This window comes from Mytilus trossulus, unplaced genomic scaffold, assembly GCF_036588685.1.
Source record: "Mytilus trossulus isolate FHL-02 unplaced genomic scaffold, PNRI_Mtr1.1.1.hap1 h1tg000085l___fragment_1__unscaffolded, whole genome shotgun sequence".
Taxonomy (NCBI): domain Eukaryota; kingdom Metazoa; phylum Mollusca; class Bivalvia; order Mytilida; family Mytilidae; genus Mytilus; species Mytilus trossulus.
In genome coordinates this window covers 14,975-42,817 of record NW_026963295.1, presented here as the reverse complement: position 1 = coordinate 42,817, position 27,843 = coordinate 14,975, and the positions used below count along the sequence as shown (strand labels likewise).

General features: G+C 30.9%; 1 protein-coding gene across 1 annotated transcript; it reads right to left on the bottom strand.

The window, feature by feature from the left end:
- On the bottom strand, positions 1-27,217 carry LOC134699728 (solute carrier family 35 member F5-like). Its single transcript, XM_063561157.1, has 13 exons — positions 27,095-27,217; positions 22,457-22,745; positions 21,090-21,227; positions 20,476-20,550; positions 18,073-18,145; positions 16,805-16,861; positions 14,416-14,552; positions 13,331-13,500; positions 10,841-11,007; positions 3,313-3,472; positions 2,275-2,365; positions 1,168-1,322; positions 1-356 (listed from the first exon to the last, which is right to left on the bottom strand). The coding sequence occupies exons 2-13, from the start codon at positions 22,559-22,561 to the stop codon at positions 296-298; spliced, it is 1,389 nt and encodes a 462-aa protein (XP_063417227.1). The 5' UTR covers positions 22,562-22,745; positions 27,095-27,217; the 3' UTR covers positions 1-295.
- Between the last annotated feature and the right edge of the window lie 626 nt (positions 27,218-27,843).

Sequence of the window (27,843 nt, the reverse complement as noted above, 5' to 3'; positions counted from 1 at the left end):
TTTTTTTTAAAGGAATGCATATCAACTTTGTCAAAACCACAAATTTAGATAACCATGAATATGCAAGTTTTCCTCTATCCACGAAAATATGTTCCCACGTAAATAAATGAATCCACAGTATAACACATTAAATTTTCAGTATATGTTTGCATAATATGTGTGACCTTTAAAAAATATGACTAGTATGCTTAACAACTTTGAAAGTTATCACTGAAAATATGAATTGTGAGATAATTAAAAACACAAATTGTTTGTTGTCCATAAATAATATCATTGGTCACTGTGGTCAGTTCTGTTACTGGACACTATTATCATTTATCAGACTTTCTGTTTGTTCTCTGTCCACTTCTCTGTATCTGTAATTAAAATATATCTATGTATGAAATTGATAAATTATATATAAATAAAACAACTGCTTTCAAATGTCCCGAGCATTGCATATATTTATCTGTCAATATCCCAAAACAATTTTTTTCTTATCTTTTAAACTTTTTAATGAATATCTTTTAAGTTATGTAAACATATATGTATATGTATACAAAATATTGCCAATGAAAGAAATTAAATTTATAAATATTGTCTCAACCATTACAATTTTTCTGTTGTGACCCCTACATTAACTGATTTGTGTTTAACTCCACTTTCAGCACTATTGTGTTACTGTAAACAAACTTATATTTGCGAAAACTTTATTTTGCATTTTCCCCTTCAAGTCAATTTCACGGCTATTTAATTTCTATATTTTCTAATTTTCTTGATGTATTTTATTAAGGAGATATCCAAATTTACAATGTTTGCGATGACTTATATTCGCGTTATTTTTCTACTCCCAAAAGTCGCGAAATTAAATCGCTCACGAACATAAGTTGGTTTACAGTATTTCGTGATGTTCAATTGTTATTGGTGGAGGATGCCAAGTTAATTGAAATTGGGGTTAAATGCACCAGTAAAGTGTTGAGTTTGAAGTCACATCCTCAGTGTTGACAAGCTAAGGATACAGTTGTTTGACTTCTTATACCATTCAGCCATCGCAGCAATTTGACCAATAATTGCTAACTTTTTCAAAATTGTGACTTAGAGGGGGGAGTTGTGTCACTGGCACTCATACCAAATATTCTTATTTATATATATATATATATATACACTGCATATTTTTAATCTTCTTACCTTGGCAAAATTCTTTTCCTACATATACAATGTAGAATTTTTTTACATCCAATCAAGACTGGATCCCAGTTCTCGTAATGGGTTAGTAAACTCACAGCAAAGAATGCAATAAAAACTGGTAAAGTACCAACATAAAATAACCAAGTGTATGGAATCTGAAATGAAATTAAAACTTTTTTACTACAAATTTAAACTTTGAGCCTTCACATGACGTTTAAAAATTAAGTGATTACTTAGCCATTTTTATTGTGATTATTTGATTATTTGATCATCTAGGACTGGTTTTTTTTATTAAGTCATTGTTTAAAAAAAATTATGATTATGTGATCATGTTGGCATAAAATTTGTGATTATTTTGTTACTTGGACAACCCAATGAGTGGCTCTTAAATATTTAATTGAAGGTAAATTAGAAATCTATTTTTTTTTATTTTGATCAATACAGAACTTTTTATCTCCCTTGAACTATAACAGAATTTCTTTCTCAACACTTTGGTATTTTCAGGATTCTTATATTTCACAAAAAAATGCTTTTATTGAGGTGTAAATGTTTAATATATATTGTGCAGAAAGTCAATCTTTTTTATTTGACAATTATTTCTTTAAACGACAATTAATTTTCGGATTTACTTGGCTTTTGTTTTATTATTAAAGATTACAAAATTAGAATGTGTCCCCAGTACACGGATGCCCCATCCCCACTATCATTTTCATGTTCAGTGGACTGTGAAAATGGGGGGAAATCTCTAATTTGGCATTAAAATTTGAAAGATCATATCATAGAGAACACGTGTTTCAAGTTGAGTAGACTTCAATTTCATTTAAAACATAACCTTGACCAAACACTTTAACCAGAAGCGAGACAGACAGACAAACGTTTATCATTCACCCTTTGACAAAAATACAAAATTTTCAAACCACTTAAACCACAATTTATTATCAAACTTTCATTGGATGTATAGCAGCTTGACAAATACTAAATTTGATTGACATTTCCTTAACAATAGAATGTAATTAAAATATTCAGCTGATATTTACAGAGATACCTCCCTGTAGTGTTAGGTACCACCTAACATTATAATTAAAGTTGAAGTTAATGGAAACTTACTCCTTTAAAAATAACATCTGCTAACATAGTAAGCGGTATAGTAAGACTCAGTGATAGTGTAGCAATGAGTGATGATGTCAGAAAACATCCCCTGAAATAAAATTAAAACATAATTTATGTATGTGCCTGTCCCAAGTCAGGAGCCTGTAATTCAGTGGTTGTCGTTTGTTTGTGTGTTACATATTTGATTTCGTTCATTTTTTTTACATAAATAAGGCCATTAGTTTTCTCGTTTGAATTGTTTTACATTGTTTTATTGGGGCCTTTTATATGCGGTAAGGGCTTTGCTCATTGTTGAAGGCTGTACGGTGACCTATAGTTGTTAATGTTTGTGTCATTTTGGTCTTTTGTGGATAGTTGTCTCATTGGCAATCATACCACATCTTCTTTTTATATAGTACTTTACCTGTTGTTTATTGAAGTGGTTTATAAGTGTTCTTTTTTTCTTATATATATATAAATTATACCATTGGTTTTCCTGCTTGAATGGTGTTACACCTGTAATTTGTGTGCTCCTTAATAGCTTGCTATTTGGTGTGAGCCAAGACCCCATGTTGAGGGCCGTACTTTGATCTATAATGGTTTACTTTTAAGAATTTGTGATTTGGATGGAGAGTTGTCTCATTGGCACTCATACCACATCTTCTTCTATCTATATGTTTTATAAAAACATCTGATATCATAATAAGCCTAAGCCTGTAAAGCAAAACAAACTTTACTGCAATTCTATTTTTTGCTTGTTTTGTATATGTAGTACTGTGGATTCATTTATTTTCGTGGGTACCAATTTTCGTGGATTGAGGAAAACTTACATGTTCGTGGATATTTGATTTCGTGGTTTTGCCTAAGTCTGCATACAAGCCATGATAAAATCTGTCTTTCGTTGAACACTTAATTTCGTGGTTCAACTGTTCCCACGAAATCCACAAATATTGGTATCCAACGAATAATAATGAATCCACAGTAACATAGTTTACCATGAAAATAAATCTCGCTTGCATTAGATTTTAAGCATAATTATTTTTCTCAAAATCTTACCACAGCCATAAAAATTCTGACACAACAGTTCCTATTAAACCGTTTATACATATAAACAGCCATTGCTTCCCATTTGGCCACTGGAATGTCTCTTCTTTACTATAGTGAGTTATGAAAAAGCCTGGCCATATAAATATCACACAGAAAAAACCTACAAAACCTGTAAAACAAATAATATGTTGATTCTTAAATTTGTTTCTTTTAATCTTAGCTGATATAAGCTTTCCAGCTGTCATTTTCATATACTGTGGATTCTTTTTTTTTTTTTTTTTTTTTTTTTTTTTTTTTTTCAGTAGTCAGGCTTTTACAATCCCTTTACATCACCACCTGACTATGGTGTTAAGAGGTTTGATATATATATATACAACAAAAAATTGACTACATTTTTTTCTTCTAATGTGAATATATATTATTTAAATATTAACATTATAATAAAAAGTGGAAAAGAAACAATCACACACACATACACACACTCTCGCACTTGCATTAACATAACATAAATCAACTTGTGTATTGCAAAGAAAAATGTTATCTTTGTAAAGATCTGCTCTTTATGAACTGTAAGTTTCATTTTTTATTTTATATGATTTGAATCAAAAGTAATGGTGACTAATCAGTAAAAATGTAATCTAATGGGGCCCAGAATTTTTGAAAATAAGTTGTGGTACCATTTTTCTTTGCTATATAATGTTCATTTTCCTGATATTTTCTTATTTTTGCTAATAACCCTATAATACTTGGTTTCTTTTCATACAATTTACATTTGTATATATAGTTCTTTGCAATAATAATAATCAAATTCAACAGTAAACTCTCATTTTGAAGACCAAGAAAAATGTGCTTCTTAGATAATGTAAAGTTCACAAAATATTTTTTCAGTTTTTGTGAAAAAGTTTGCCATATAAAATGTGTTATTGGACATTCATAGAATAAATGCTCCATGGTTTCATCAGAAACCTTACAAAAAGTACAAAGCTTTGAATCTTTAAGTTTAACTTTATATAAGAAAGTGTTAGTTGCAATTATTCTATGTAAAAATTTATATTGAAAAGTTCTTAAATAAGTGTCTTTACATGATTTTCTTAAAATAACATAATATTCTGACCAATCTGCAATTTCAATACCTAGTGATTCCTCCCATTGTAAGAACTTTTCTGTTGGCAGTTGCACATTTCTGTCAACAAGATCTTTGTATACAAACTTTGCCTTTTTGTTACACAATAATCTTTCCAAAAAAATATCAATACAGTTAAAAGTTTCAAAATTTACATGAGCAATCTTTTCTTTAATATATTCTCTCATATACTTTGGAATGTTAACAATGAGACCATAATACTTTAAAAAATTATTTGTTTGAAGTCTTGGTCCTATCTGATCAAAATTACAAAAGTCCTTAGTCTCTAAGTTAATAAGGTCAAACAAAGACTGCACTCCCCTTCTATGCCACTGAATAAAATACGGAAAATCTACTAGAGGTGCAAAATTTAAAATATCTAATGACAAAATATCTTGAACAGAAATATTGGTAGCAGGCCTTGCTACATGAAAGCTAAAAAATACATCCTTCCAAAAAGGATTGCTAAGACTATCAGAGATTTCTCTGAGTTTCTCCTTTTGAAAATGCAATACCCTTTCTCCACCATACTGTTCAAGGTTTTTTAATAATAATGATTGCCAACAACCATATAAATTGGATGAAAACCTCTTTATCCAGCCAATCTTAAGGTATATATTAAAATAATGTATATTAATCATATTTAAACCTCCTTGTGGAATATCTCCGATTAAAGTACTTCGTCTAATTCGATCAGGTTTTCCATTCCATATGAATTGAAAGAACTAGATTTCATTGAGATGGGAGCCATCTCTTTGGGCCCCGCTGTCAATAATGTGGGGTAAATAAGTTGTATGGATAATCTGATATGAAGCATTATTTGGAAGTTATTACATAGTCTCATATGTGATTTTAATCTAAGATTTTAAGTTAAAACTGATAAATATTCTCAACTTACTTTCATAGTATAATAGTGATATGACTGCATGATGTGAACTCATTGTTGACTACTCTAAGGTGACTTCTGGATATATGGATTGATGTTTGAACAATGTTTAAAGATGCTGCCCAATTGATATTTGTCACATATTTTTAGAATTATGCCTTCAATATATTATGACCCACCAAGTATAAAGTATGAAATATTAACGGTTCTCGAGAGGTAAAGCGGACACAATTTGTTAAGAACAACGAACGGATGGACAGACCAACGGACTGACCTTTGACCTAGGATGCATACATTATGACACATTTAATATATATGTTAAGTTGAAAATGTTTGTCAGGTATAAAGTATGAAATAATAACAGCTGTCCTCTCAAAATATAGTGTGGATCAAATTTGTTAGCGATGGACAGACCAACAGACAGACAGACCTTTGACCTAGGAAGTGGTACATACATCATGACACACCCTCTGGTGTTGGTTAAAATGGATGTCAAGTATAATATTTGAAATCATAATGGTTCTCAAGATATAGAGCGGACACAATCTTCACAACAGAACACAGGGTTGTCAACTGAAACCAAAGTTTTTTTGACGTTGACCTTTGACCTAGGAAGTTGTACATACATCATGACACGCCCTCTGGTGGTGGTTAAAATGGATGACAAGTATAAACTTTGAAATCATAACGGTTATCTAGATATGGAGCGGACACGATCTTCACCACAGGACACGGGGTTGTCAACTGAAACCAAAGGTTTTGACCTTGACCTTTGACCTAGGAAGTTGTACATACATCATGACACACCCTTGGGTGTTGGTTAATAATCATGTTAAGTATTAAGTATAAAATCATAACGGTTATCTAGATATGGAGCGGACACGATCTTCACCAAAGAACACAGGGTTGTCAACTGAAACCAAAGTTTTTGACCTTGACCTTTGACCTAGGAAGTTGTACATACATCATGACACACCCTCTGGTGGTGGTTAATATACATGTAAAGTATAAAGTATGAAATCATTATGGTTCTCTAGATATTGAGCGGACACTAAAGTGTTACGGACGGACGGACAGACGGACGGACAGACGGACGGACAGACGGACGGACGGACGGACAGACGGACGGACAGACTGATCACTATAGGGCGACCCGCCTTTTCGGCGGGGCCCTAATAAAGTATTCAACTCATTTAATTTTGATTCTGGCAAGTTGGGTAGTGCAGTCAACAGGTGAATTAATTTTGGAAGTGCCAAAGTCTTGATAACAGTAATCTTTCCCATTAGGGTTAATTTTCTATGTTGCCAACTCTTAAGAATGCCTGACACTTCCTTTATCTTTTTGGAGAAATTAATTTCTGGCATACTATCAAGATCTAAAGAGAATTCAATTCCCAAAAGTTTAAAATTTGAATAGCACCACTGAAGTTTTAAATCAGGACAGAGAATCAGATCTGAATACTTTTTATTCCCAACCCACACAGCTTTAGTTTTAGAAGAATTAATTTTTAACCCAGATACTTTTTGGAATGAGTCGAAACAATTTAAAGTCTCCCTCAAAGATGTTTCAGTTCCATCCAAAACAAGGAAAGTGTCATCAGCATATTGACTCAAAAGGGATTCATTTTCATGAACAAAAGTTCCCTTTATTTTGGGGTTTGACCTTATTTTCATAGAAAGTAACTCAACACCTATAATAAAAAGATAAGGGGAGAGGGGGTCACCTTGTCTACAGCTTCTCTCCAAATTAAAGAAGCTTGAAAGATGGCCATTATTTATAACACAACTTGATGCTTTCAAATAAAATACTTCAAACCATCTGCATATAGATGGCCCAAAATTGAAACTCTTCAATGCTTTTTTCAAAAAAGACCATTCAATAGAGTCAAAAGCCTTTTCAAAATCTACTAGTAGTAAAAGACCAGTTTTGTTATGCTTTTCCAAATAGTGCATCAAATCATACAATAGACGTGTATTCTCACCCATAAATCTATCTTTAATAAAGCCTTTCTGACAGTCACTGATAATAGATGGTAAAACAGGTTTTATTCTATTAGCAATAACGGCAGAAGCAATCTTGGTGTCAGTATTCATAAGGCTAATTGGGCGCCAATTAGCTAGATAACGTCTATCTTTATCTTCTTTTGGAATACACGTAATGACACTTTGATACTGAAATTTAGAAAATTTCCCATTTTCATAGCCAAAATATAATGATCTAAAAAGAAAAGGTCCAATATCTCGCCAAAAGACTTTGTAAAATTCTACAGTATACCCATCTGAGCCTGGACTCTTTCCATTTGACATAGATTTTAGAGATTCTGCACATTCTTTAAAAGAAATATTACCCTCACACAAATCCTTCTCTTCTTCTGTGAGTTTAACATTGTGCTTGAAAAAGGAATCATCATCACATTCCAGATTTTTACTTGAGTATAATGTTTTATAAAAATTCATTTCTTCTTGTAAAACTCTAGATTGATCTGATATATGTTTTCCATTTTCATCTATGAGCTCAGTTATCGTTTTTTTAATAAAATTTTTCTTTTCCAATTTACAAAAAAACTCTGAACACTTTTCCCCATTCTCTTGCCAGTTAGCGTGGGATCTTAAAAAAACACCTTCAATTTTTCTTTCTCTTATATTTTCTAATTCTAACTTTTTCTGGTTTAAAGCTGCATGAATTTGACCATCAGGAGATATGTTCATATGATTTTCCAAACTTTGAATGTTATTTTCCAGTGAAAGTGTTGCAGCTTTTTCCTCTCTAGCTTTTTGAATACTGTAACCAATAGACAAAGATCTAATTTTCATTTTTATCAACTCAAAAAATACTTGATCATTGCATGAGAGTTTAACATTTAACAGATCATCTATGTTGCCTGATTCATAATATTCTAAAATACTCTCATTTATACATGTTTTAACTTTTTTGATATAGTCTAAATCTCGCAACAGTTGGGAGTTAAATTTCCAATATCCCTTTCCTCGCTTTGCTAAACTGGCAGAAAAGGTGAAAGTTATAGCAGAATGATCTGTCTTATACCCAGGAATAATGTTAGTATTTTTCATGAGTGAAAACAGATCCTCTGTGACTAGAAAAAAATCAAGCCGACTTTGTTTTATGGGTGAGCATTGACGCCATGTATATTTTCTATCGTTTGGATAACAGGTCCGCCAAGGATCTAATAACTCAAGACTTTCTACTATTTCTTCAATCTTTTTTCGTGAGTTTGGGTTTCTATTATGAATAATATTATAAGTGTCTATGTTTGTATCTTGTACAACATTCCAGTCCCCACATAATAAAAAGCTAGTATTTGAAAATGATGCCATTTTCTTATAAATGTCATTAAAAAATGAAGGTTCATCAGTATTAAATCCATACAAACAAACAAAAGTAATGCGTTGACTTGACAAGGATAAATCTAAGATAATATAACGACCATCTATATCAATAATAGAATCATGCACTTCAAAATCAAGACCTAATTTGAACATAATACTAACACCTGCACTTTTGTTACTATGATGACTGAAAAAACATGTATTTCCCCATTCCTCTTCCCATTTTTTTTCAATATCTTTATTACTATGGGTTTCTTGAAAGCAAATTACTGAAGCATTTTTGCCCTTCGCCCAATCAAAAACATCTGTTCTCTTTTTTGAATTAGAAAAAAGACCCCTTACATTCATAGACAACACTGTTACAATATTATCCATTATCATATAAAACAAAACAATATTTCAAACTTGAGCAGATAAATTCTAACTTAAAAACCAATACACAATCATAGTTTATACAATCATACACACATTCAACAATAAGATGACACTTTGGCATAGATACCTGTAAAGTCATTTTTGTACAACAAAATTTCATTTACAGTATGGCATTTAATTATTTACAATATAAAGATAGTTGTTTTCTAAAGACAATGTATTAATTAGTATATATATTTAGTTGAGAGATTCATGATAAGTAAAAATAATAAAAGATTTTCGTTATCTCCCTTTGATTTGCAATTTTTTTTTTTTGAGTTATCTCCCTTCAATAAATATACAGTTATCTTCAAATTAAGAAGGGTTCACACAAACAAAAATAAATAGAATTATATATATAAAAAAAAGTACTTTGAATCAAATATGAATTCAAATTATTTAAATCAAATTCAAAGAGATGCATTATAAGTAAATAAATTGATAATATACACAGCCCAGATTGTTTTAATCTTATTACATGTACTATCTTTCATTTTTTACAGTGATGAAACATTAAGCAATGTATCAAATAAGGAAATGAATTTCAATGACCTTTTTTGTTTTTGTTTTTCAGTTTTTGTTCAATATTGTCAAATAAGTCAAATCTAATTCTACTCCCATCCTGCTGCTTGGCATAGACATTGCAATTATAAAACCAGACGTTTTCAAAATGTTCACCGTTTTTTAATCTTGTCATCAGTCCTAGGTTACGCTGTGTAATATCATCATGGAACTTGATGTCATTTTTTAGCCCTCTCTTCTGTCTCATAATTTTAATTTTCAGTTCAGTATTGCGTACTTTAACAATGATAGGTTTTATGTGTCCCTCTTTCCCAGGAATTCTGTGTATTGCCTGTACATCATCAGGTTTAATGTCTACCTTTAACTCTTTGTTTACCATATTAACAAACTCATCTTTCAATACCTCATGAGGCCTTTCTGGGTAGTTGAGCATTCTGATGTTATGCTTTCTACTATACTGTTCATTATAATTTCCAAGCTTAATTGCATCAATAGCTCTATTGTTGTTATCACTTACTTGTTCTTCTAATTTCTCTATAGATTTATCTTTTGCCCTCACACGTTCTCTCAGGTTTTCATTGTCTATCATCAGAGAATCCATTTGATCTTGTAACTTTCCAGTTGTCTCCCTTACTTTTGCTTCTATTTTTTCTGAGAAATTCTTTTCAAAAGTTAATAATAACTGTTTAACAATGTTGGTAACAATATCTTTTAAGTCTTTTTGTTGAACCAAACAGTTAATTGCACTACTTAAATCATCTTTAGTAACTGTTACCTGAAGGGCCTTTTTGATTTCACTAAGAGTAGTTTGAATACTAGTCATGCTACCAGTACATTCCAAACTTTCATCTGCTACATCTGAATGAGTTCGTTTGTTCTGCTTTGGTGGTTTTTCTTGTGAAGATTCTTTAGCTCCAGGCTTTTTAGCTGCCAACATTGTTTGTACAGTTTTAACACCTTTCTGATTACTATCCCCAGGCATACTTTCTATATTTTAAACAACAGTTCAAAATACAAAATTATTAAATTCCACTGAATCCAAAATGTTTTTAACACTAATACAATGGATTCTTTGTTATTTATGGGATACAAATTTGATAAAAATTCAAATTTGCTGAAGTCTGCTTTCAAGCCTATTGAAATTTTTTTATTACCTGAACATTTAAATATGAGGTTCACCTGTACATATATACTGGAGAAAAATGAAAACTATATAAAGTATAGTTAGTTATATGCTAACTTACCAAAAAACATAGGAATATCTAGTTTATCTTCATGGTCAACATTTCTTCGAAGAGAAACTAGATAAAAAGCATAGAGCATTGAACCCAGGACAGCCCATAGAGCTCCTGCTGGTATCCCTTTCTCCATATTCATATCAGCTAGGCTCACCATCACAATGCCACCAATACTGCAATAAACCAGTTCAATAATATACCAAAACTAGAGGCTCTAAAGAGCCTGTGTCGCTCACCTTGGTCTATGTGAATATTAAACAATGGACACAGATGGATTCATTACAAAATTGTGTTTTGGTGATGGTGATGTGTTTGTAGATCTTACTTTATTCTTGCTGCTTACAATTATCTCTAACTATAACAGTAGTTTCTGTGGAAAATATTAGTGAAAATCTACAAATTTTATGAAAATTGTTAAAAAATGACTATGAAGGCCATTACTCCTTAGGGGGTCAATTGACTATTTTGGTCATGTTGACTTATCTTTAGGTCTTACTTTGTTGTACATTATTGCTGTTTACAGTTTATCTCTATCTATAACAATATTCAAGATAATAACCAAAAACAGCAAAATTTCCTTAAAATTACCAATTCAGGGGCAGCAACCTAACAACCGGTTATCCAATTCATCTGAAAATTCCAGGGCAGATAGATCTTGACCTGACAAACAATTTTACTCATGTCAGATTTGCTCTAAATGCTTTGGTTTTTGAGTTATAAGCCAAGAACTGCATTTTATCCCTTTGTTCTATTTTAAGCTGTGGCGGCCATCTTGGTTGGTTGGCGGGGTCACCGGACTTATTTTTAAATTAGATGCCCCAATGATGATTATGGTCACATTTGGTTTAATTTGGCCCAGTAGTTTCAGAGGAGAAGATTTTTCTAAAAGATTACCGGTACTTAGATTTACGAAAAATGGTTAAAAAATTGACTATAACGGGCAATAACACCTAAAGGGGTCATCTGACCATTTCGATCATATTGACTTATTTGTAGATCTTACTTTGCAGAACATTATTGCTGTTTACAGTTTATCTCTATCTATAATAATATTCAAGATAATAACCCAAAACAGCAAAATTTCCTTAAAATTACCAACTCAGGGGCAGCAACCTATCAACGGAATGTCCGATTCATCTGAAAATTTCTGGGCATATAGATCTTGACCTGATAAACAATTTTATCAATGCAGATTTGCTCTAAATGCTTTGGTTTTTGAGTTATACGCCAAAAACTGCATTTTACCCCTATGTTCTATTTTTAGCCGTGGCGGCCATCTTGGTTGGTTGGATGGGTCACTGGACACATTTATCAAACTAGATACCCCAATGATGATTGTGGCCAAGTTTGGTTAAATTTGGCAAAGTAGTTTTAGAGAAGAAGATTTTTGTAAAAGTTAACGCAGGACGATGACGGACGCAGGACGCCAAGTGATGGGAAAAGCTCACTTGGCCCTTTGGGCCAGGTGAGGTAAAAAGGCACTACCTCCCTTTCTTATTATTAAGAATTTCTCCAGTTTAAAACAATGTTTATTGGTGGTGTTCATGTTGCTCAGTATTTTTTTTTCTATGTTGTTTTTGATAAATTGTTGTTTTTCTTTTAGTTTTTTTCCCCCCTTTTTTTGCTTTTATTGTTTTTTTCACTTTATTTCTGACTTATGAGTTTGAATGTACCTTTGATATTTTTCGCCTTGCTTTTAAAATGAAGTTTATTTTGATAGATTAGAGAGGAAACTGATTGCCTTTAAAATAAAATAGCTGTTTATCATATATTGTGTGCAATAATAGTATGTGTTGATATTTTTCATTACAAAAGTATTTCATAAAATTGAGAATGGAAATGGGGAATGTGTCAAAGAGACAACAACCCGACCAAAATAAAAAAATACAACAGCAGAAGGTCACCAACAGGTCTTCAATGTAGCGAGAAATTCCCGCACCCGGAGGCGTCCTTCAGCTGGCCCCTAAACAAATATATACTAGTTCAGTGATAATGAACGCCATACTAATTTCCAAATTGTACACAAGAAACTAAAATTTAAATAATACAAGACTAACAAAGGCCAGAGGTTCCTGACTTGGGACAGGCGCAAAAATAAACTATTTTTTAGATAAATTCCATAAACTAAAGCATATGCCCACACATTTGTTTGACCAAAAGAGGCAGAATAATCAGAAATAAGGGTGGCCATCAAAAGGCAGAAGCAGACACACAATTAATGTAGATTATTATGAAATTCATCATAAACAAATTTAGGACAATCAACATGTGTTTTCTTTTTTATTTAAACATATTTATTTATAGTGGATTGGGAAACAAGTTTTACAACTTATATATATCCCTTTCTATTTACGAGTGTGAGTGCTGCCTTGTAGCAGCATTAGCCTGCTCTTTTTTGAAATCTACAAGGGTGTCTTTAATGTGAAAGAGATACATGTGTTTAGTACTCCTACCTTTGTCAAATTAAAGAAACATGCTTCCATGGTATCATCTTACCTGACTAAAACTGTTACTAGTTTTGATAATGAAAATCTGTCTGCTCCTGAGCTAGGAAATATAGCTGCACATATTAAAGTAAACAACCCTGACGTAGACGATAGGACGTTCACTACTCCAGCTTGAGTATCCAACAAAGCTTGCTGGTAGGAAAAATTAGCAAAAAACCACTGAAATATTTAAAGGTATTATGAGAATAAAGGAAACACTTATATGTGTTCTAATAAAGCAAGACAAAAAAAAATTGATGGAGTGCTGTTTCAATGACATTAACAATCTACTCATTTTTCTCTAACAGAAGTCAATCCAACATATATCTCTGATTAAAGTATTACGTTTAAAAATTGGTTTTAGCTTCATTTAAAAACAGGTTAAATGTACTGTAAAACTGATGGTTAGACCCAATTACCTCCCTTTGACCAATAACCAAAACATTATGCATAACTATCTTGCAGTATAAGAAGCAGCTGTCAGTAGTTTCTTTAACAAGATTGTCTTTGTTATATTTTTCATAACTTTTCCAGACTAGATGCTGTTATGAGATTTATACATTTTAAAGACAATTCATTGCATAAAGAAAATCATGTGTTGACCAATAATCGTCTTTAGACAATTGTGCATAACTTATGTACATACCTGCCAACTGTCACTATTTGCGGGGGATTTCCCCCATGGAGGCTTCCAAATTGAAATTTTGAAAGAGCAATTTTGTCCACAATTTAAACAAAACAATTAATTTTACAATGATTTTAGGCTCAAAAGCAGTAAGAAGAAGACAAAAAACAACATTAAAATGTATTTGCAGGCCCCCTTGTAGGTTTTTTAGGACCATGACAGCCATCTTGCACGCAAAACCCCATGGGCATTTTGAAAAGTTGTGCATAACTTATGTATACCCCAGGTTTTCTTTTATTCTAAATTAAAATAAATCATTTGCAAATTCTATCAAATACTAATTAGGGTTTGCATTTTTTAAACCCTGAAAAATATAATCTGTAAGATTTGTCTTTTAACATTGAAACCTTTTAAAAATCGTTTATGAAATCTGATAGCTCCCTGTTTTTTAGTGTAATGTTCAAACTCACCAATATACAGAAAAATAAAGCTAACTTCATGACTTGTTTGACAGATAATTTGCTCATAGATCTCAATCTAGCTTCCTCTGCCAGCAATGAGGCAGAGTAGGACAATCTAGCAAGATTAGCATCCTCTGCATAGGTCTCTGTGAAAATAAAAGACAATTAATATTTCATTATACATGTACTGCAAGGTTTGTTGATTGTGCTGTGTGGATGCTGTAGAATGTGTCCCCTGCTTGTAGTGTATGCCCTCATATTTGATAATTATCGTTTTTTCTCCTGTGAGAGATAAGTCAGGAATCTGATGTTCAGTGTATGATGTTTATTGATGTGGTCCATAAGTGTTTTTGGTTATTATTTATAGATTAGACTGTTTGTTTTCCTGTTTAATAGGTTTTACACGTCTAGTAAGTTTTGTGGCCCTTTATAGCTTGTTGTTTGGTGTGAGCCAAAGCTCCATGTTAAAGATTATTTTGACCTATAATAGTTTATAATTATAAATTGTGACTTGGATGGAGAGTTATCTCATTAGCACTCATATCTACATTTTATCTACATCTTAAGTAACAGAAAATTAACTCCTCAAAAAACTTATTCCCTTAAATAAAATGTTTTAACTAAAACTAAAGAACCTAAAAAGGTATTTTGAACCGATATATCATGTAAAGAGGGGTATTTGCAAAAAATACCAGTCAAGAGAATATAAAATTTCACAAGCTGTAAGGCATGGGAAATTCATTTCAAAACTGGGATTTTTCCCAAATACCGCTCAAGAACATGCTATATCTGTTTAATTACACCGAATGTTAACGTTCAAAAAGCATTGATGAATGTGACGTTACAAGCGTCCACTCGGATAGAGTAGTTTTTGGCTTGTTTAATTTAATCGGAAAATAATCATTGGATATTTTTAGCAGTTTGACAAAGACTTATTTTGATAATTGGAAAGTTAAATATTTCCTTAACAAAAGGACTTGAGTTAAACCTTTCACTGATTTTTACAGAGTTATCTCCCTGTACCACCTTAATATTTCATTATACATTTATAGTAACAGAAAATTAAGGATGTACTGAGGTGAGGTTTGGGAATTCGTGTCAAATGTTTGGACTCCTTGATGTTTTTCAATACAATACAAGGTAAAATATTTTGCCCAAAAACATGCATTTATTTTTTCATATAAGACTTAATAGGTCAATTACCAAAATTTTAGAAGATTCTTGATTTTCTTTCTTTTTTTTTGAGACCCAAATAATACCAATGCAAATAAAAGGTAAATGTCCGATTCAGCCTTTTCCTGCCATATTTCAAATCTCAAATATCTCGAAAAGGAGGTCCTTGACCTATCATTATTTTTAACTTATTTTTATCCTTTACAAATGCTCTACCAGCTAATAGTATCAATTTTAAATTCTTGATTAATTAATCTTCACCTAACCTCACCTAAGTACATCCTTAACTCTTAAAAAACATAATGTTCTAATAAATGAAATATTTTTACTAAAATTAAAAAGCACATACAATGTTTTTAAGGTGGTTCCAAATGACAAAAATTATTTTGGCTTGTCTTATTTTCATAAAACTTTGACAAAAATATTTACTACAATCCTTTGACAAAAATATAAAAATTTCAAAAAAATTTGAACACAAATAATTATACGACAATATCTGAAAAATGTCATTGGATATGTATTCAGCAGTTTGGTTAAAACGTTCAATTTAATTTTAGAGTTATCTCCCTGTAGTGTTATGTATATATTTCATTGTACATCTACAGTAACAGAAAATTAACTCTCAAAAAACATAATGCCCTTAAGAAAAATGTTTTAATAAGCAGTTTAACAAAAAATTATTTTGATCATTGAGAAGCTTAATATTTCCTTAACAATAGAACCGGATTAAAATGTTTAGCTTATTTTTAGAGTTATCTCCCTGTAGTGCTATGTACCAACTTAATATTTCATTATACATCTATACTGACAGAAACTTCATTTCAAAAACTTATGGCGATAAATAAAACATTTTACCTAAAAAATATAGCACCCAAAGGTAATTTAATGATTTCTTTGCGATTTTTTTTTTTTTACCTCATCTCATGGACGCTTCTGGCAATCCTGAGATCAATCCGTTTTATTTTATTTTATTCTATTTATTTATCTTTTTTCTTGGGGGGGGGGGGGTCATATTGCTTATTTGTGAGTAATTTATCAAGTGTTTTGTAGAAATGTTGTCTTTTTTTTGTTTTTTTTTCAGTCTCTTCAACTTGTGAGTTTTGACTGTACCAAAAATATCTTTCACATTTTTTTACATGATAATTAATTCTTTCACATCTATCTATCAATTTTTATTAAAACTTACAATATTTGATATTATTGTTTGTCCTAATAAAAAAGTTACCTGAAAGATGTCTCACTTCTGAAACTTTATTGAACCTAACTGACTTCCCCGATGATACTGAAACGAGATAAAGTATTGGAATATATATCAATGTAGAACACTTTTCACTGCAACTCAACTTCATATCACAATTTACATAGAAGTTTTGATAAAAATAAATAAATAACAGCATGTGCTTTTTTTTGGTTAAAAATTGTATCAAGGAGAAACATATTTTTTTTAAACAATAAAAAATTGGACAATAATCTACCAGATATGTTCCTAATTTCCTAACAACTATCCACTTCCCTTTTCACCACGAATGTGACCTACATAATTAGACTATTTACAGGATTCGTAATAACATGAACAACACGACAAGTGCCACTTGTAGAGCAGGATCTGCTTACCCTTCTGGAGCACCTGAGATCACGCTCAGTTTTGGGTTTGTTTTGCTTGATATTCAGTTTTTTTATGTTATGTCTTGCTATAAATTATATTTGTCTGTTTATTTTTTTATTTTTTGTCCATGGGGTTGTCAGTCTATTTTCATTTTATGAGTTTGACTGTCCCTCTGGTATCTTTTGCCCATCTTTTCTGTGGTTTGCACTACACAATTTCCAAAGAATTTGACATCTTTTACACCAAAATCTGTTTAAATTTGCCAATTTTGTGACAGTTGTTGTATACCTATCATTTGAACAAGGTTATATATTTATCTGAAGTTTTCAACTCCAAATATTAAAATTCATATTAAACTATTGTATAAAAATTATGAAAAAAGCCTTGAATTTCATTCATTTGATAATAAATGTGTAAACAACAATTCTAACAAAATCACACTTATTTCTTCTTTTCTATATAAGAATAAAGAAAACAACTTTACATTTGTATCATGTCTTTTGTTTAACTCCATTTTTTGTTTTCTTGTTATATAACATTTTCTTTTTTCATTTTGGTAGATCTCAAATGTTGTTTCCTTTTGTTTTATGTTTGTTTTTGTGTGTTTTGAACAATATAGGAACTTACAAAAGTATCTGAATTTTTTTAAGACATGACTAAGTGTTGAATTTGCATTAATGAATACTCTAGAAATTTGATGTGTGTGAATTGCTTTTCTGGATAAACCTTCACCAAGAATGCTTAAACCTTAAAAATAGGAGGCCAAGGATGTATAATGACTGAATACCTAAGGAACTATTTGACCAAAAGCAAAAGGGACCTTTAAAGAATAGTCCAGTTTATACAGTCAACTGCCACCAGTTAAGTAATCATTGATCAATACTTACAGCTACAATCATCAGATTCTGTGCCACTGGTTTTATCCTCACCCCTCCGTACTGGTACATAAACTGGATCACTCTGTACAGTGAAAAAAAATAAATACAAGAAAGCAAACAATGTACATGACTACTCATTTAAATTATTCTGTTGATGAATAGTTTAAGATATTCTAGAAAAAGCTTTTTTATGGTATCGCCAACTTCTAAAATCTAATAGTAAATTTGGAACTCGTTTTACATTTAAATTTGTGATTCACCTGTACCAATGACACCCACCAAAATAAGTATCTAACACATAACAATAGTTTTATTTGGATGTAAGGCCTTTTTTTTTTAATTAGTTGGTTTACGGACAACTAGTGTCAAAGGTTAGGGTCGGAGGAGGTAAAAAAAATAAAAATAAAATAGCAATCTTAGATTTTTTTTTGTTCACGTATAACTGTTCTGAAAAATTTGAGTCGGAGGAAAAAAAAATAAAAAAATGCTGTTCATTCATGACATTACAGGGGTTGAGGAGGAGAAATAGTTTAGCTCTTATCTTGATATGCTTTGCATTTGATGGATGGATGGTCAATTGTTGTTTAATGTCTAGTGGCTAATCAGATGCATAATTAGGATGAGAATATGATAATGAGAAATGAAATGCTAAACTGACACACTGAGCCAGAATTTAAATGTGCTAGCTCACAAGGTAACAGTTCCCCCAAAGATATGTTACCTTACCCAAACACATTATTCTGACTCCTTTAATAATTGCAATTGCAGCGTGCTTGGCGAAGAAGCAGCAGATACCAATTTTTAAGTCTTTGATTTGACCGGGTCAAGGTTCAAACCCAAGATCTCTCACTCTCCAGGTGAACACAATACCATCACATTTAAGGTGCATGTGGTCTTCACGTATGAATATATGTGCATGTTTGACCCAAAAATCTTTTGAGGACAATATACTTGACATAAACAAATTTCTTTGATTTATGAAATGTTTGATAATCAACTGTGTTCATGATCCTATCATGCTGATGAAGAAATAGCAATGTACCAAAGTTTGACTAAAACACATATTTTGTACAGACAAGAAATTTGTTAGCATCTAAATTATGCATGAATCCCGTTCGCTGAAAAGTGGAAATGCCCTAGTTTTGTTTGGTGGCGAAACTGTTTGTACCTTGACAATGGCAACATTTTCATCAGCCATATTGTCGAATATGGCATCGCCGATTGTTTGCTCAGGTTTGCATTTGATAAAAGTGCTCTCAGTGCGTTGACCATCAAAGTTAATATTCAACTGAAAGTAGATGAAGCCGTCAGACTCCATGGTCCTCCCTCGTTGGGTTTTTGAATTCGTCTGCGTCATTTCGAAGCTTTTCAAAATACGCCGTTCACTACAAACGCTTTATTGACACAGACAAAACGTTTTGGAACGCCTCAGATTTTTTTATTCACAGCACTCGAAAAATCGGGTCGGCGGAATAAAAAACAACACGAAATCAAAATTTTAATTTTATTTCACTTTTAAACAAAATCGGGTCGGCGGATCCGTAAACCAACTAATTAAAAAAAAAAGGCCTAACACGTCTTCTGATTGGCTGACATTATTTTGTTATGAGCCCATAGACATAATTTAGTCATGTGACCATGATGTCATCGACGTTTTTTCATGATTTTCTACGGTTTAATATGGAATTTAGAATAAAATTAAAAGAAATGACTGTAATATTTTTTCTGTCTATTCGAAATAACATAAAAAATTTGGTGCACACTGTTAAATAACCTGCTACACATGTTATTCAGTGTGTACCAAATTTTGTATGTTATTTCTTCATAGACAGAAAAATATTACAGTCATTCCTTACATAAATCTTCAATTTACATCAAAGAGGCTTCTTAACAAATATCCAGTTCCTGTGCATATAATAATTTGAAATAATAGACTTTTCTTTAAGGACGGGTGCCACATATGGAGCAGGATCTGCTTACCCTTTGGGTGCACCTGAGATCACCCCTTTTTTGTGTGGTTTGTGTTGCTTAGTCTTTAGTTTTCTTTGTTGTGTTTTTTGTTGCTTAGTTTTAGTTTTCTTTGTTGTATTTTGCTTAGTCTTTAGTTTTCTTTGTTGGGCTTTGTGTTGCTTAGTCTTTAGTTTTCTTTGTTGTGTTTTGTGTTGCTTAGTCTTTAGTTTTCTTTGTTGGGCTTTGTGTTGCTTAGTCTTTAGTTTTCTTTGTTGGGCTTTGTGTTGCTTAGTCTTTAGTTTTCTTTGTTGTGTTTTGTGTACTAATGCTTGTCTGTTTGTCTTTTTCTTTTTTGACCATGGTGTTGTTTGTTTATTTTTTATCTATGAGTTAGGCTGTTCCTCTTGTATCTTCCCTCCCTCTTTTGAAGAACAGAACGAGGTGATATAACATCAATCTTACCAGAGTATGGTTAGTGTCTGGACTACTAGGTCTTTCTTCTTCAATGTTGTCATCTTGCAATTGAGAAATTAAATTCTGAAAATATAAACACAAACTACATGTACTATAAAGTTAACTGCATAAGCTAAAAAGAAAGCAAGAAAATCTTAGCTTAGTGCAAATAAATGTATCAAAAAGAAATCTTAATATGCATGTCTATTTGAAAAATTTATGGTTTTAGGAAAGACCACAAGCTATATAAGCCAAGGTTGGTGTCATAACGGTGACAGTGATTGTTCAGTGTTCGGCCTATAGCTGTTAAGAATCAATGTAATGTAATGCTATATTTCTTGAATGTGCTGCTTTCTGTTTTGGTTTTTCTTATAAATTTATGTTATGAATGTGATGCTATAATTTTTAGAAACAAGATAGTATTTCAAAGTTCCTTGTTTATATATATAACTAAAATTTTAAATGAAATATCTGGGGAGAACACAACACTTTTTACTAGTAAAAATATTTTGCACAAAAAATTCCACAATATATTTGATCAACTGTGGAAGATACAATGCACTTTATGTTTCACTCTACCAAATGTAATGGTATTAATTGACATACATGTATATATAACTTACAGGTAAATTACCGCCATTTCTACACTGTCTTCTCCATGGTTCCCAAAACAGGAAGCCAAACAAATATATCATAAACATGCTAGTCTTGGCATAAGTTGTAAAAAAAGGTTTATTAAAATCTTCTTCTTTAAACAAGTACTGAAAAAATAAAATAGTCTTGTATAGGGGAGGGTTGAGATCTCATAAACATGTTTAACCTGCAGCATTTTTTTAGCCTCTCCCAAGTCAGGAGCCTCTGGCCTTTGTTAGTCTTGTATTATTTTAATTTTAGTTTCTTGTGTACAATTCAGAGTTTAGAATATATTTGTTTAGGGGCCAGCTGAAGGACGCCTTTGGGTGTGTGAATTTCTCACTACATTGAAGACCTGTTGTTTTTTCTATGGTTGGGTTGTTGTCTATTTGACACATTCCCCATTTCCATTCTCAATTTTATTGTACAATTTTGTATTTTTCAATATTAGATCATTTATATGTAATGGAGTTTTGACTTATACACATTTTTGTTTAAGGGCCAGCTGATGCATCTAAGTTCATAGTTTTCTCTGTGTTATGAAGACCCTTTGGAGCCCAGTTGGACTTTTTTCTGGTCTTTATTGTTGTCTCTTTTTCCATCTGATGTGATACAAATAGTGCAGCTTATATTATCATTCAGATGAATGTCATTTATTTTAAAGCAATGAGCAATGTTTATTGGAGTTTTATACTAACCGTCTCTATTTTTTGGTAGCATTTTTGTTTTTTTAAATCATTTGTACAAATAGCCCAAGCGTGTTGATATGGCATATCCAACATTCTTCTACAATGTTCTTGTGAGTGTATCAGATTTTGGTATTAGTTTGGTGGATTGATGTACTCTAATTGTGTTTACATTAAATTGTGGTTAACAATGTGTGTCTCCTACAGTTTGCATTGAAGGATGTTTGCTCTTCTTGTTTTTATTTTTTTGGCAGATATTTAGAATCCTTTGGTTTGTAAGGCCATTAAAATCATACTTTTCTTTTCAAAATTTGATAACATATACATTTTGTGTAATTAACATGGTTTATATAGCCATCTTTGAAAATTTTATTAAATTCTTGTTATTTTTTTTATACTTTTTGGAAGAAAAAGGGTGCCAATATTGAATGTATGAAAATTCTAGAGAGATTCTTTTCCAGGTAAATTTTCAATGGCTTATATCTCCAAAACAAGCACACAGAGTGTTCTGTTTTTTCTGCTTTTATAATTCCTTTATTTATATACTATCAATTTATAATATTCTTTCTAAAAGCTTTTCATTTTGAAACAAAGAATCAAACATCTTTAACATGTCATAATCAACACTACCGTGACAACAGTTCATGTGATCAGAATTTTGTAAAAATTACCTCTGTTAACTCTGATGATCCAACCCAGATTAAATCTACAACCAATAGAACTATTATACCAAGAACCAATCTCTGGACTTTGGTTAGTCTAGTTGTTCCCAACATCTTGATGAATAGGTTTTGAATTTCTCAATGGGTCTTGGTCATTTTACCAATTGAAGATACATGTAACCCACTAAAAGGGACAGTTACTAAACATAATTCACCATTTCAGTTACCGTAATATACATTTAGTTACATGTAGTTCTACATATTGTTGATTTTTCTTATAAGCTCTTACAATCAAAATCTGAAAAATAAAAAAATAAAATATTACACACCCGTCTATATGTTCTAGAGTTCTCATGATTTTTTTGGCAACAAAAGTTATACAAATATGAATGATATAATTTCACTAAATGTTCTACCTAAAGTTGTAAACTGGTATACTTTGTAATTAAATCAAATATGAAAAATTAAATGATGTCTTTAATGATTTTGAATGAAGATTTTTTTGTTTGTCATACATTTGTCATATACATGATACATTTTTATATGCATGTTACAAATGTACTAGCATACATTTGTACATCATGTATCATGCTTTGAAACATATATTTTAACACAAATACGGTCATCGCAATGTAATAAAAATTAGGAAGAATAGACCCTTGGCGAACCGGTTATCAGGTACTACAGGTACTCTGTACTAGAAGGAACATGATGAATCAGGGTGAACAGACTTTGGATTCGCTAATTTTTAAATACTAAAATTAGATAGCTATGATTTATATTTTTATCTGCATGAACAGTATTATTTTATTTGCTTATGTCATGTATGTGTTTTAAATATCCTGCTATAATGTATGTATGTTTGTCTTAAAATGTGTGTTTTGTCAGTCAGGGGTACTACTTGTACAAGTGTATTTTTTTTACTTGAAGAAGTGAAAAAAAATATACACATATAAGTAAATAAATAATGTTTGAATAATCTCCCCTTAATTTTCTGAAAAATTTACTTGTACAACAAATTTTTCTTACAATCCCACAAAATTCTTCAAGTTTTGAGATGTAAAATCATGCCTTTAATGATTTTTCCCAGGTTTGCTCAAATTTTTTCAATAAAGTTTAATGTTTCATCTCATTAATTCATCAAAGAAACTGATTGAGCAAAGATCTTGTATATTTGCGCAGGGCAATCAAAAATTGCTCCTTTGGGGCTTGTAAATGAGCAGTGTTAAGAAGATAACAGACAAATGGGACTTTCATTGTCCATGAAATTACACTTGAATGATTAGTAAAGACATCTGCAAAGAGTACACAATTTAAAATTCTATTAGAGCAAAGAAATCTTCAGAATTCAAGAAAAGAAGAAAGGATGATTTTTTTACCTATACAAGTAAAAAAATCTGAATGCGGAAGGGACATAACTCAGCCAATTTTTTTTTTACCTATACAAGTAAATAAAATTCACTTGTGTAAGTATCCTACAAATTTACTTATATGTGTATATTTTTTTTTACTTCTTCAAGTAAATAAAATACACTTGTACAAGTAGTACCCCTGACTGTTTGTGTACAAGTTATTTGCTTGTGTGTAATTTATTTTAATGTCGATTTTAAAAGCTCACTAGACTTTGTTTTACTTTGTTTACTATGTATGGACAATAAATAAATTAAACGTTGATTTGATTTAAAAGACACAACACTGCCAAGGAATAAACAACTGACATTGACTAACATGACTAAAGCCCAAGTGACTAGGTCATGTAGGTGATGCTTAAAGTTTTCTTTACTAGTACAAATATTATTGTTGTACCCTTCTTTGGCCATCATGTGCCTAATTTTTTTAGAGTATTGTTTTAAGGTTCATCATACATGTAACAAATAGACAAACATGGCTGTATTTACCATGTTTACACCTCATCATAAGGTCGTTTGGGTTACACTAATGTCCTGACAATGTCCTGACAATGACCTGACAATGTCCTGACAGAAATATAAATGCTTAATACTTTTTTATTATTGGAAGGATTTACTTGAAATTTGGAATCAAGCAAGATGAGAACTTATATTTAATAAATAAAATTTAAAAAAAATAAAAAAATATTTTTAAGAGTTAGAAAACTTGACCTGACCAACTTGACTTTGAAACTACTAATGTCCTGACCCATATGAAACGGCTAAAAAATGTTTTATCATTTACAGGATAGACTTCAAATTCGATACCAAGGAAGATTAATACATTTGATACAAAAATATAAGAAAAAATAAGAAAATAAATATTTTCAAGAGTTAGAAAACTTGACCTGACGAATTACACCCCCGTGACTAATGTCCTGACCGATGTAAAATGCTAATAACTTTTTTGTTCTTTGAAGGTTCGATTTCAAATTTGATGTCAAGGAAGATTCTAACATTGAATACATAGATATAGGAAAAAATTTAAAAAAAAATAATTTTAAGTGTAAGAAAACTTGACCTGACCAACGTCGACTCTGCACTGGCTAATGTCCTGATCAATGTAGAAAATGTTAATTGCTTTTTTGTTATTGAAATAATTGACTTAATTATAGATCCTTACCAAGGGAAATTATAATATTCATAATAAAAGTTTATGAAAAAAATGTTTGTTATTTTTTTAAATGTAAGAAAAATTGATCTTTGTATATATCATGATGAATGTCCGTTCAATAACTTTTTTGTTATTGAAAAGGATATAATTAAGTTTAATATCACTGAGAAAAGTGATATGTGATTAGAGATGCTGTAGATATAAGTAAATGCACCTTTTCTACATTTAATATGAAAGGATTATAAAGATGTACAGAATGCAATTTAGTCCGAAGACAGTGACATGAATAATTAAAATTTATTCACACATACATTGATTAAAATTAACACAAATTGGAGTGTTTACTTAACTATATTTTTCTTATTTATTTCACTCATTTTTTGTTGTTTAGTTAATGAGGGATTAAACATGTCAAATAACATAAACATGATAAATAAGGACAGGAAATGGGCTTCTTTTGATGTCGATATATTGTTTTTACAAGCATTCAAAGTAAAATTATGTTAGAATCACACAAAAATATAATTTTATTATTTGCCTTTCTTATACACATATATTACGAATAATAAAAAGTGCATCCAAGTTCTTTCTTTACTATGTTTAAATAAAAAAAAATATAAATATATTTTAAAGAATTAAGTATATTAATTCTGTCTTTAGATAGAGAAAAAAAACAGTTTTATAATATTTGTCTTTCTTCATCAGTCAGAACATTGCAAGACAAGCATGACAAGGTAAACATTAGTGAGGTCAAGTTTAAAATATGTTTTTACATGCTTATAGTAAGTGTTGTAATCTTCCCTGATACCTAACTTGGTAATATCCCAATAAATAACAAAAAGGTTATTGATATCTTTATAACGGTCGGGACATTTATCATCACAAATATCAAGTTGGTCAGGTCAAGTTTTCTAACATTTCAAAAAAAAAAAAAAAAAAAAAAAAATCAGCGTTTTATTTTCTCTCTCACAAATTCCTATATTTATTGCTATCATCTTCCTTGGTAAGGAACTTGAGTCATTTTTTTTTAATAATCAAAAGTTTTCTGCATCGGTCAGGACATTAGACGTCAGAGCAGAGTCAACGTTGGTCAGGTCAACTTTTTTTACTCTTTAAATTATCTTTTTTAATCTTTTTCTTGCATCAATAAATCAAGTATTATAATCTACCTTGACATTAAATTTGAAATCCATACATTAAAGAATAAAAAAGTTTTAGGCATTTTCTACATTGGTCAGAACATTATAGTCATGGGAAAGACGTAGTTGGTCAGGTCAAGTTTTCTAACACTTAAAATTAGTTTTTTAATTATTTTTTCTTATATCTCTGTATTCAATGTTAGAATCTTCCTAGACATTAAATTTGAAGTCGAACCTTCAAATAACAAAAAAGTTATTAGCATTTTACATCGGTCAGGACATAAGTCACGGGAGTACGTAGTTGGTCAGGTCAAGTTTTCTAACTCTTGAAAATATTTTTTTTCTTATTTTTTCTTATATTTGTGTATCAAATGTATTAATCTTCCTTGGTATCGAATTTGAAGTCTATCCTGTAAATGATAAAACATTTTTTAGCCGTTTCATATCGGTCAGGACATTAGTAGTTTCAAAGTCAAGTTGGTCAGGTCAAGTTTTCTAACTCTTAAAAATATTTTTTTATTTTTTTTAAATTTTATTTATTAAATATAAGTTCTCATCTTGCTTGATTCCAAATTTCAAGTAAATCCTTCCAATAATAAAAAAGTATTAAGCATTTATATTTCTGTCAGGACATTGTCAGGTCATTGTCATATGATTGTCAGGACATTGTCAGGACATTAGTGTAACCCAGGTCGTTTAACTTTTTCAACTCACAACTGCACAGGTTATGACTGTACTCAGTTCTTAGAGAATTTTTTGAGTTGTAAATACTATCATGTTTTTTTTAATTTCTTACATGTTTGATGAACCTTTAGTTACTGATTCAAACGTTTATTTTAGGTGTAAATTATGCACATCGACTTTTTTGTCTATTATCATTGACCATACATTAGTTATTAACCAGTTGTATGTTGTTAAGCACAAGTTAACCCTCATAATTACTTACTAGGTATGTTTATTATTCAAATTTTATATAAATTGGTGTCTGTGATACACTGTAGTAAAACTATCTGCGATCCAGATGAAATAGAGATTAAAATTACAAAAACGTAATCTGTCAAAGTCCCGGAAGTTGTTAATCGAAAATAAACAAAAATCGAAACCGGTTAAAATAAGTTGTTGCAAGATTGTTCCTTCACTGGTAACATTAAAGAGATATAATAGCCACCAAAAACTATTTCATAAATTATAAACAGCAACGTACATGTATGCCAATGAAATTAAATACCTCTCAAAAATGTGATTAAATCAACAAATGACAGGTATAAATAAATCAAAAGATAAAAAATATTAAGGATGTTCTAAGTTGAAATTTGAAAATATAGATTAAAAAAAATATATACCTTAAGTTTGACGAGCATTACATAAGAAACAAATTTAATTAAAATAAGCTAAATATATTGATAGACATACTTACACAATCTGATACAAGAACACGACAGCATTCACATATTTACTCTTTCGGACACATACAAACCACTAAAGACTCATACAAGTACTCATTCTACCCTAGAACAATCTTGCAATGGAACCTTCTCCCAGTAGCTGCAGTTCAATGTACTACTCTTGAAAGCTTCCGAGAACAGATTCCAATATCTGTTTTCAATAAACATCTAAACATTTAAATAAATTCCACAATGTATATAGTTTTAACCAAAATGTATAGTACAAAAAACAGAAGAAAAAGAAGTTATT

Coding starts and splice junctions, on each gene's coding strand:
- LOC134699728 (XM_063561157.1), bottom strand. CDS start 22,561: ATGTTGGGAACAACTAGACTAACCAAAGTCCAGAGATTGGTTCTTGGT. Junction 21,228..22,456: donor GATCATCAGAGTTAACAGAG/GTAATTTTTACA, acceptor TTATTTTTTCAG/TACTTGTTTAAAGAAGAAGA. Junction 20,551..21,089: donor GAAATGGCGGTAATTTACCT/GTAAGTTATATA, acceptor TTATATTTTCAG/AATTTAATTTCTCAATTGCA.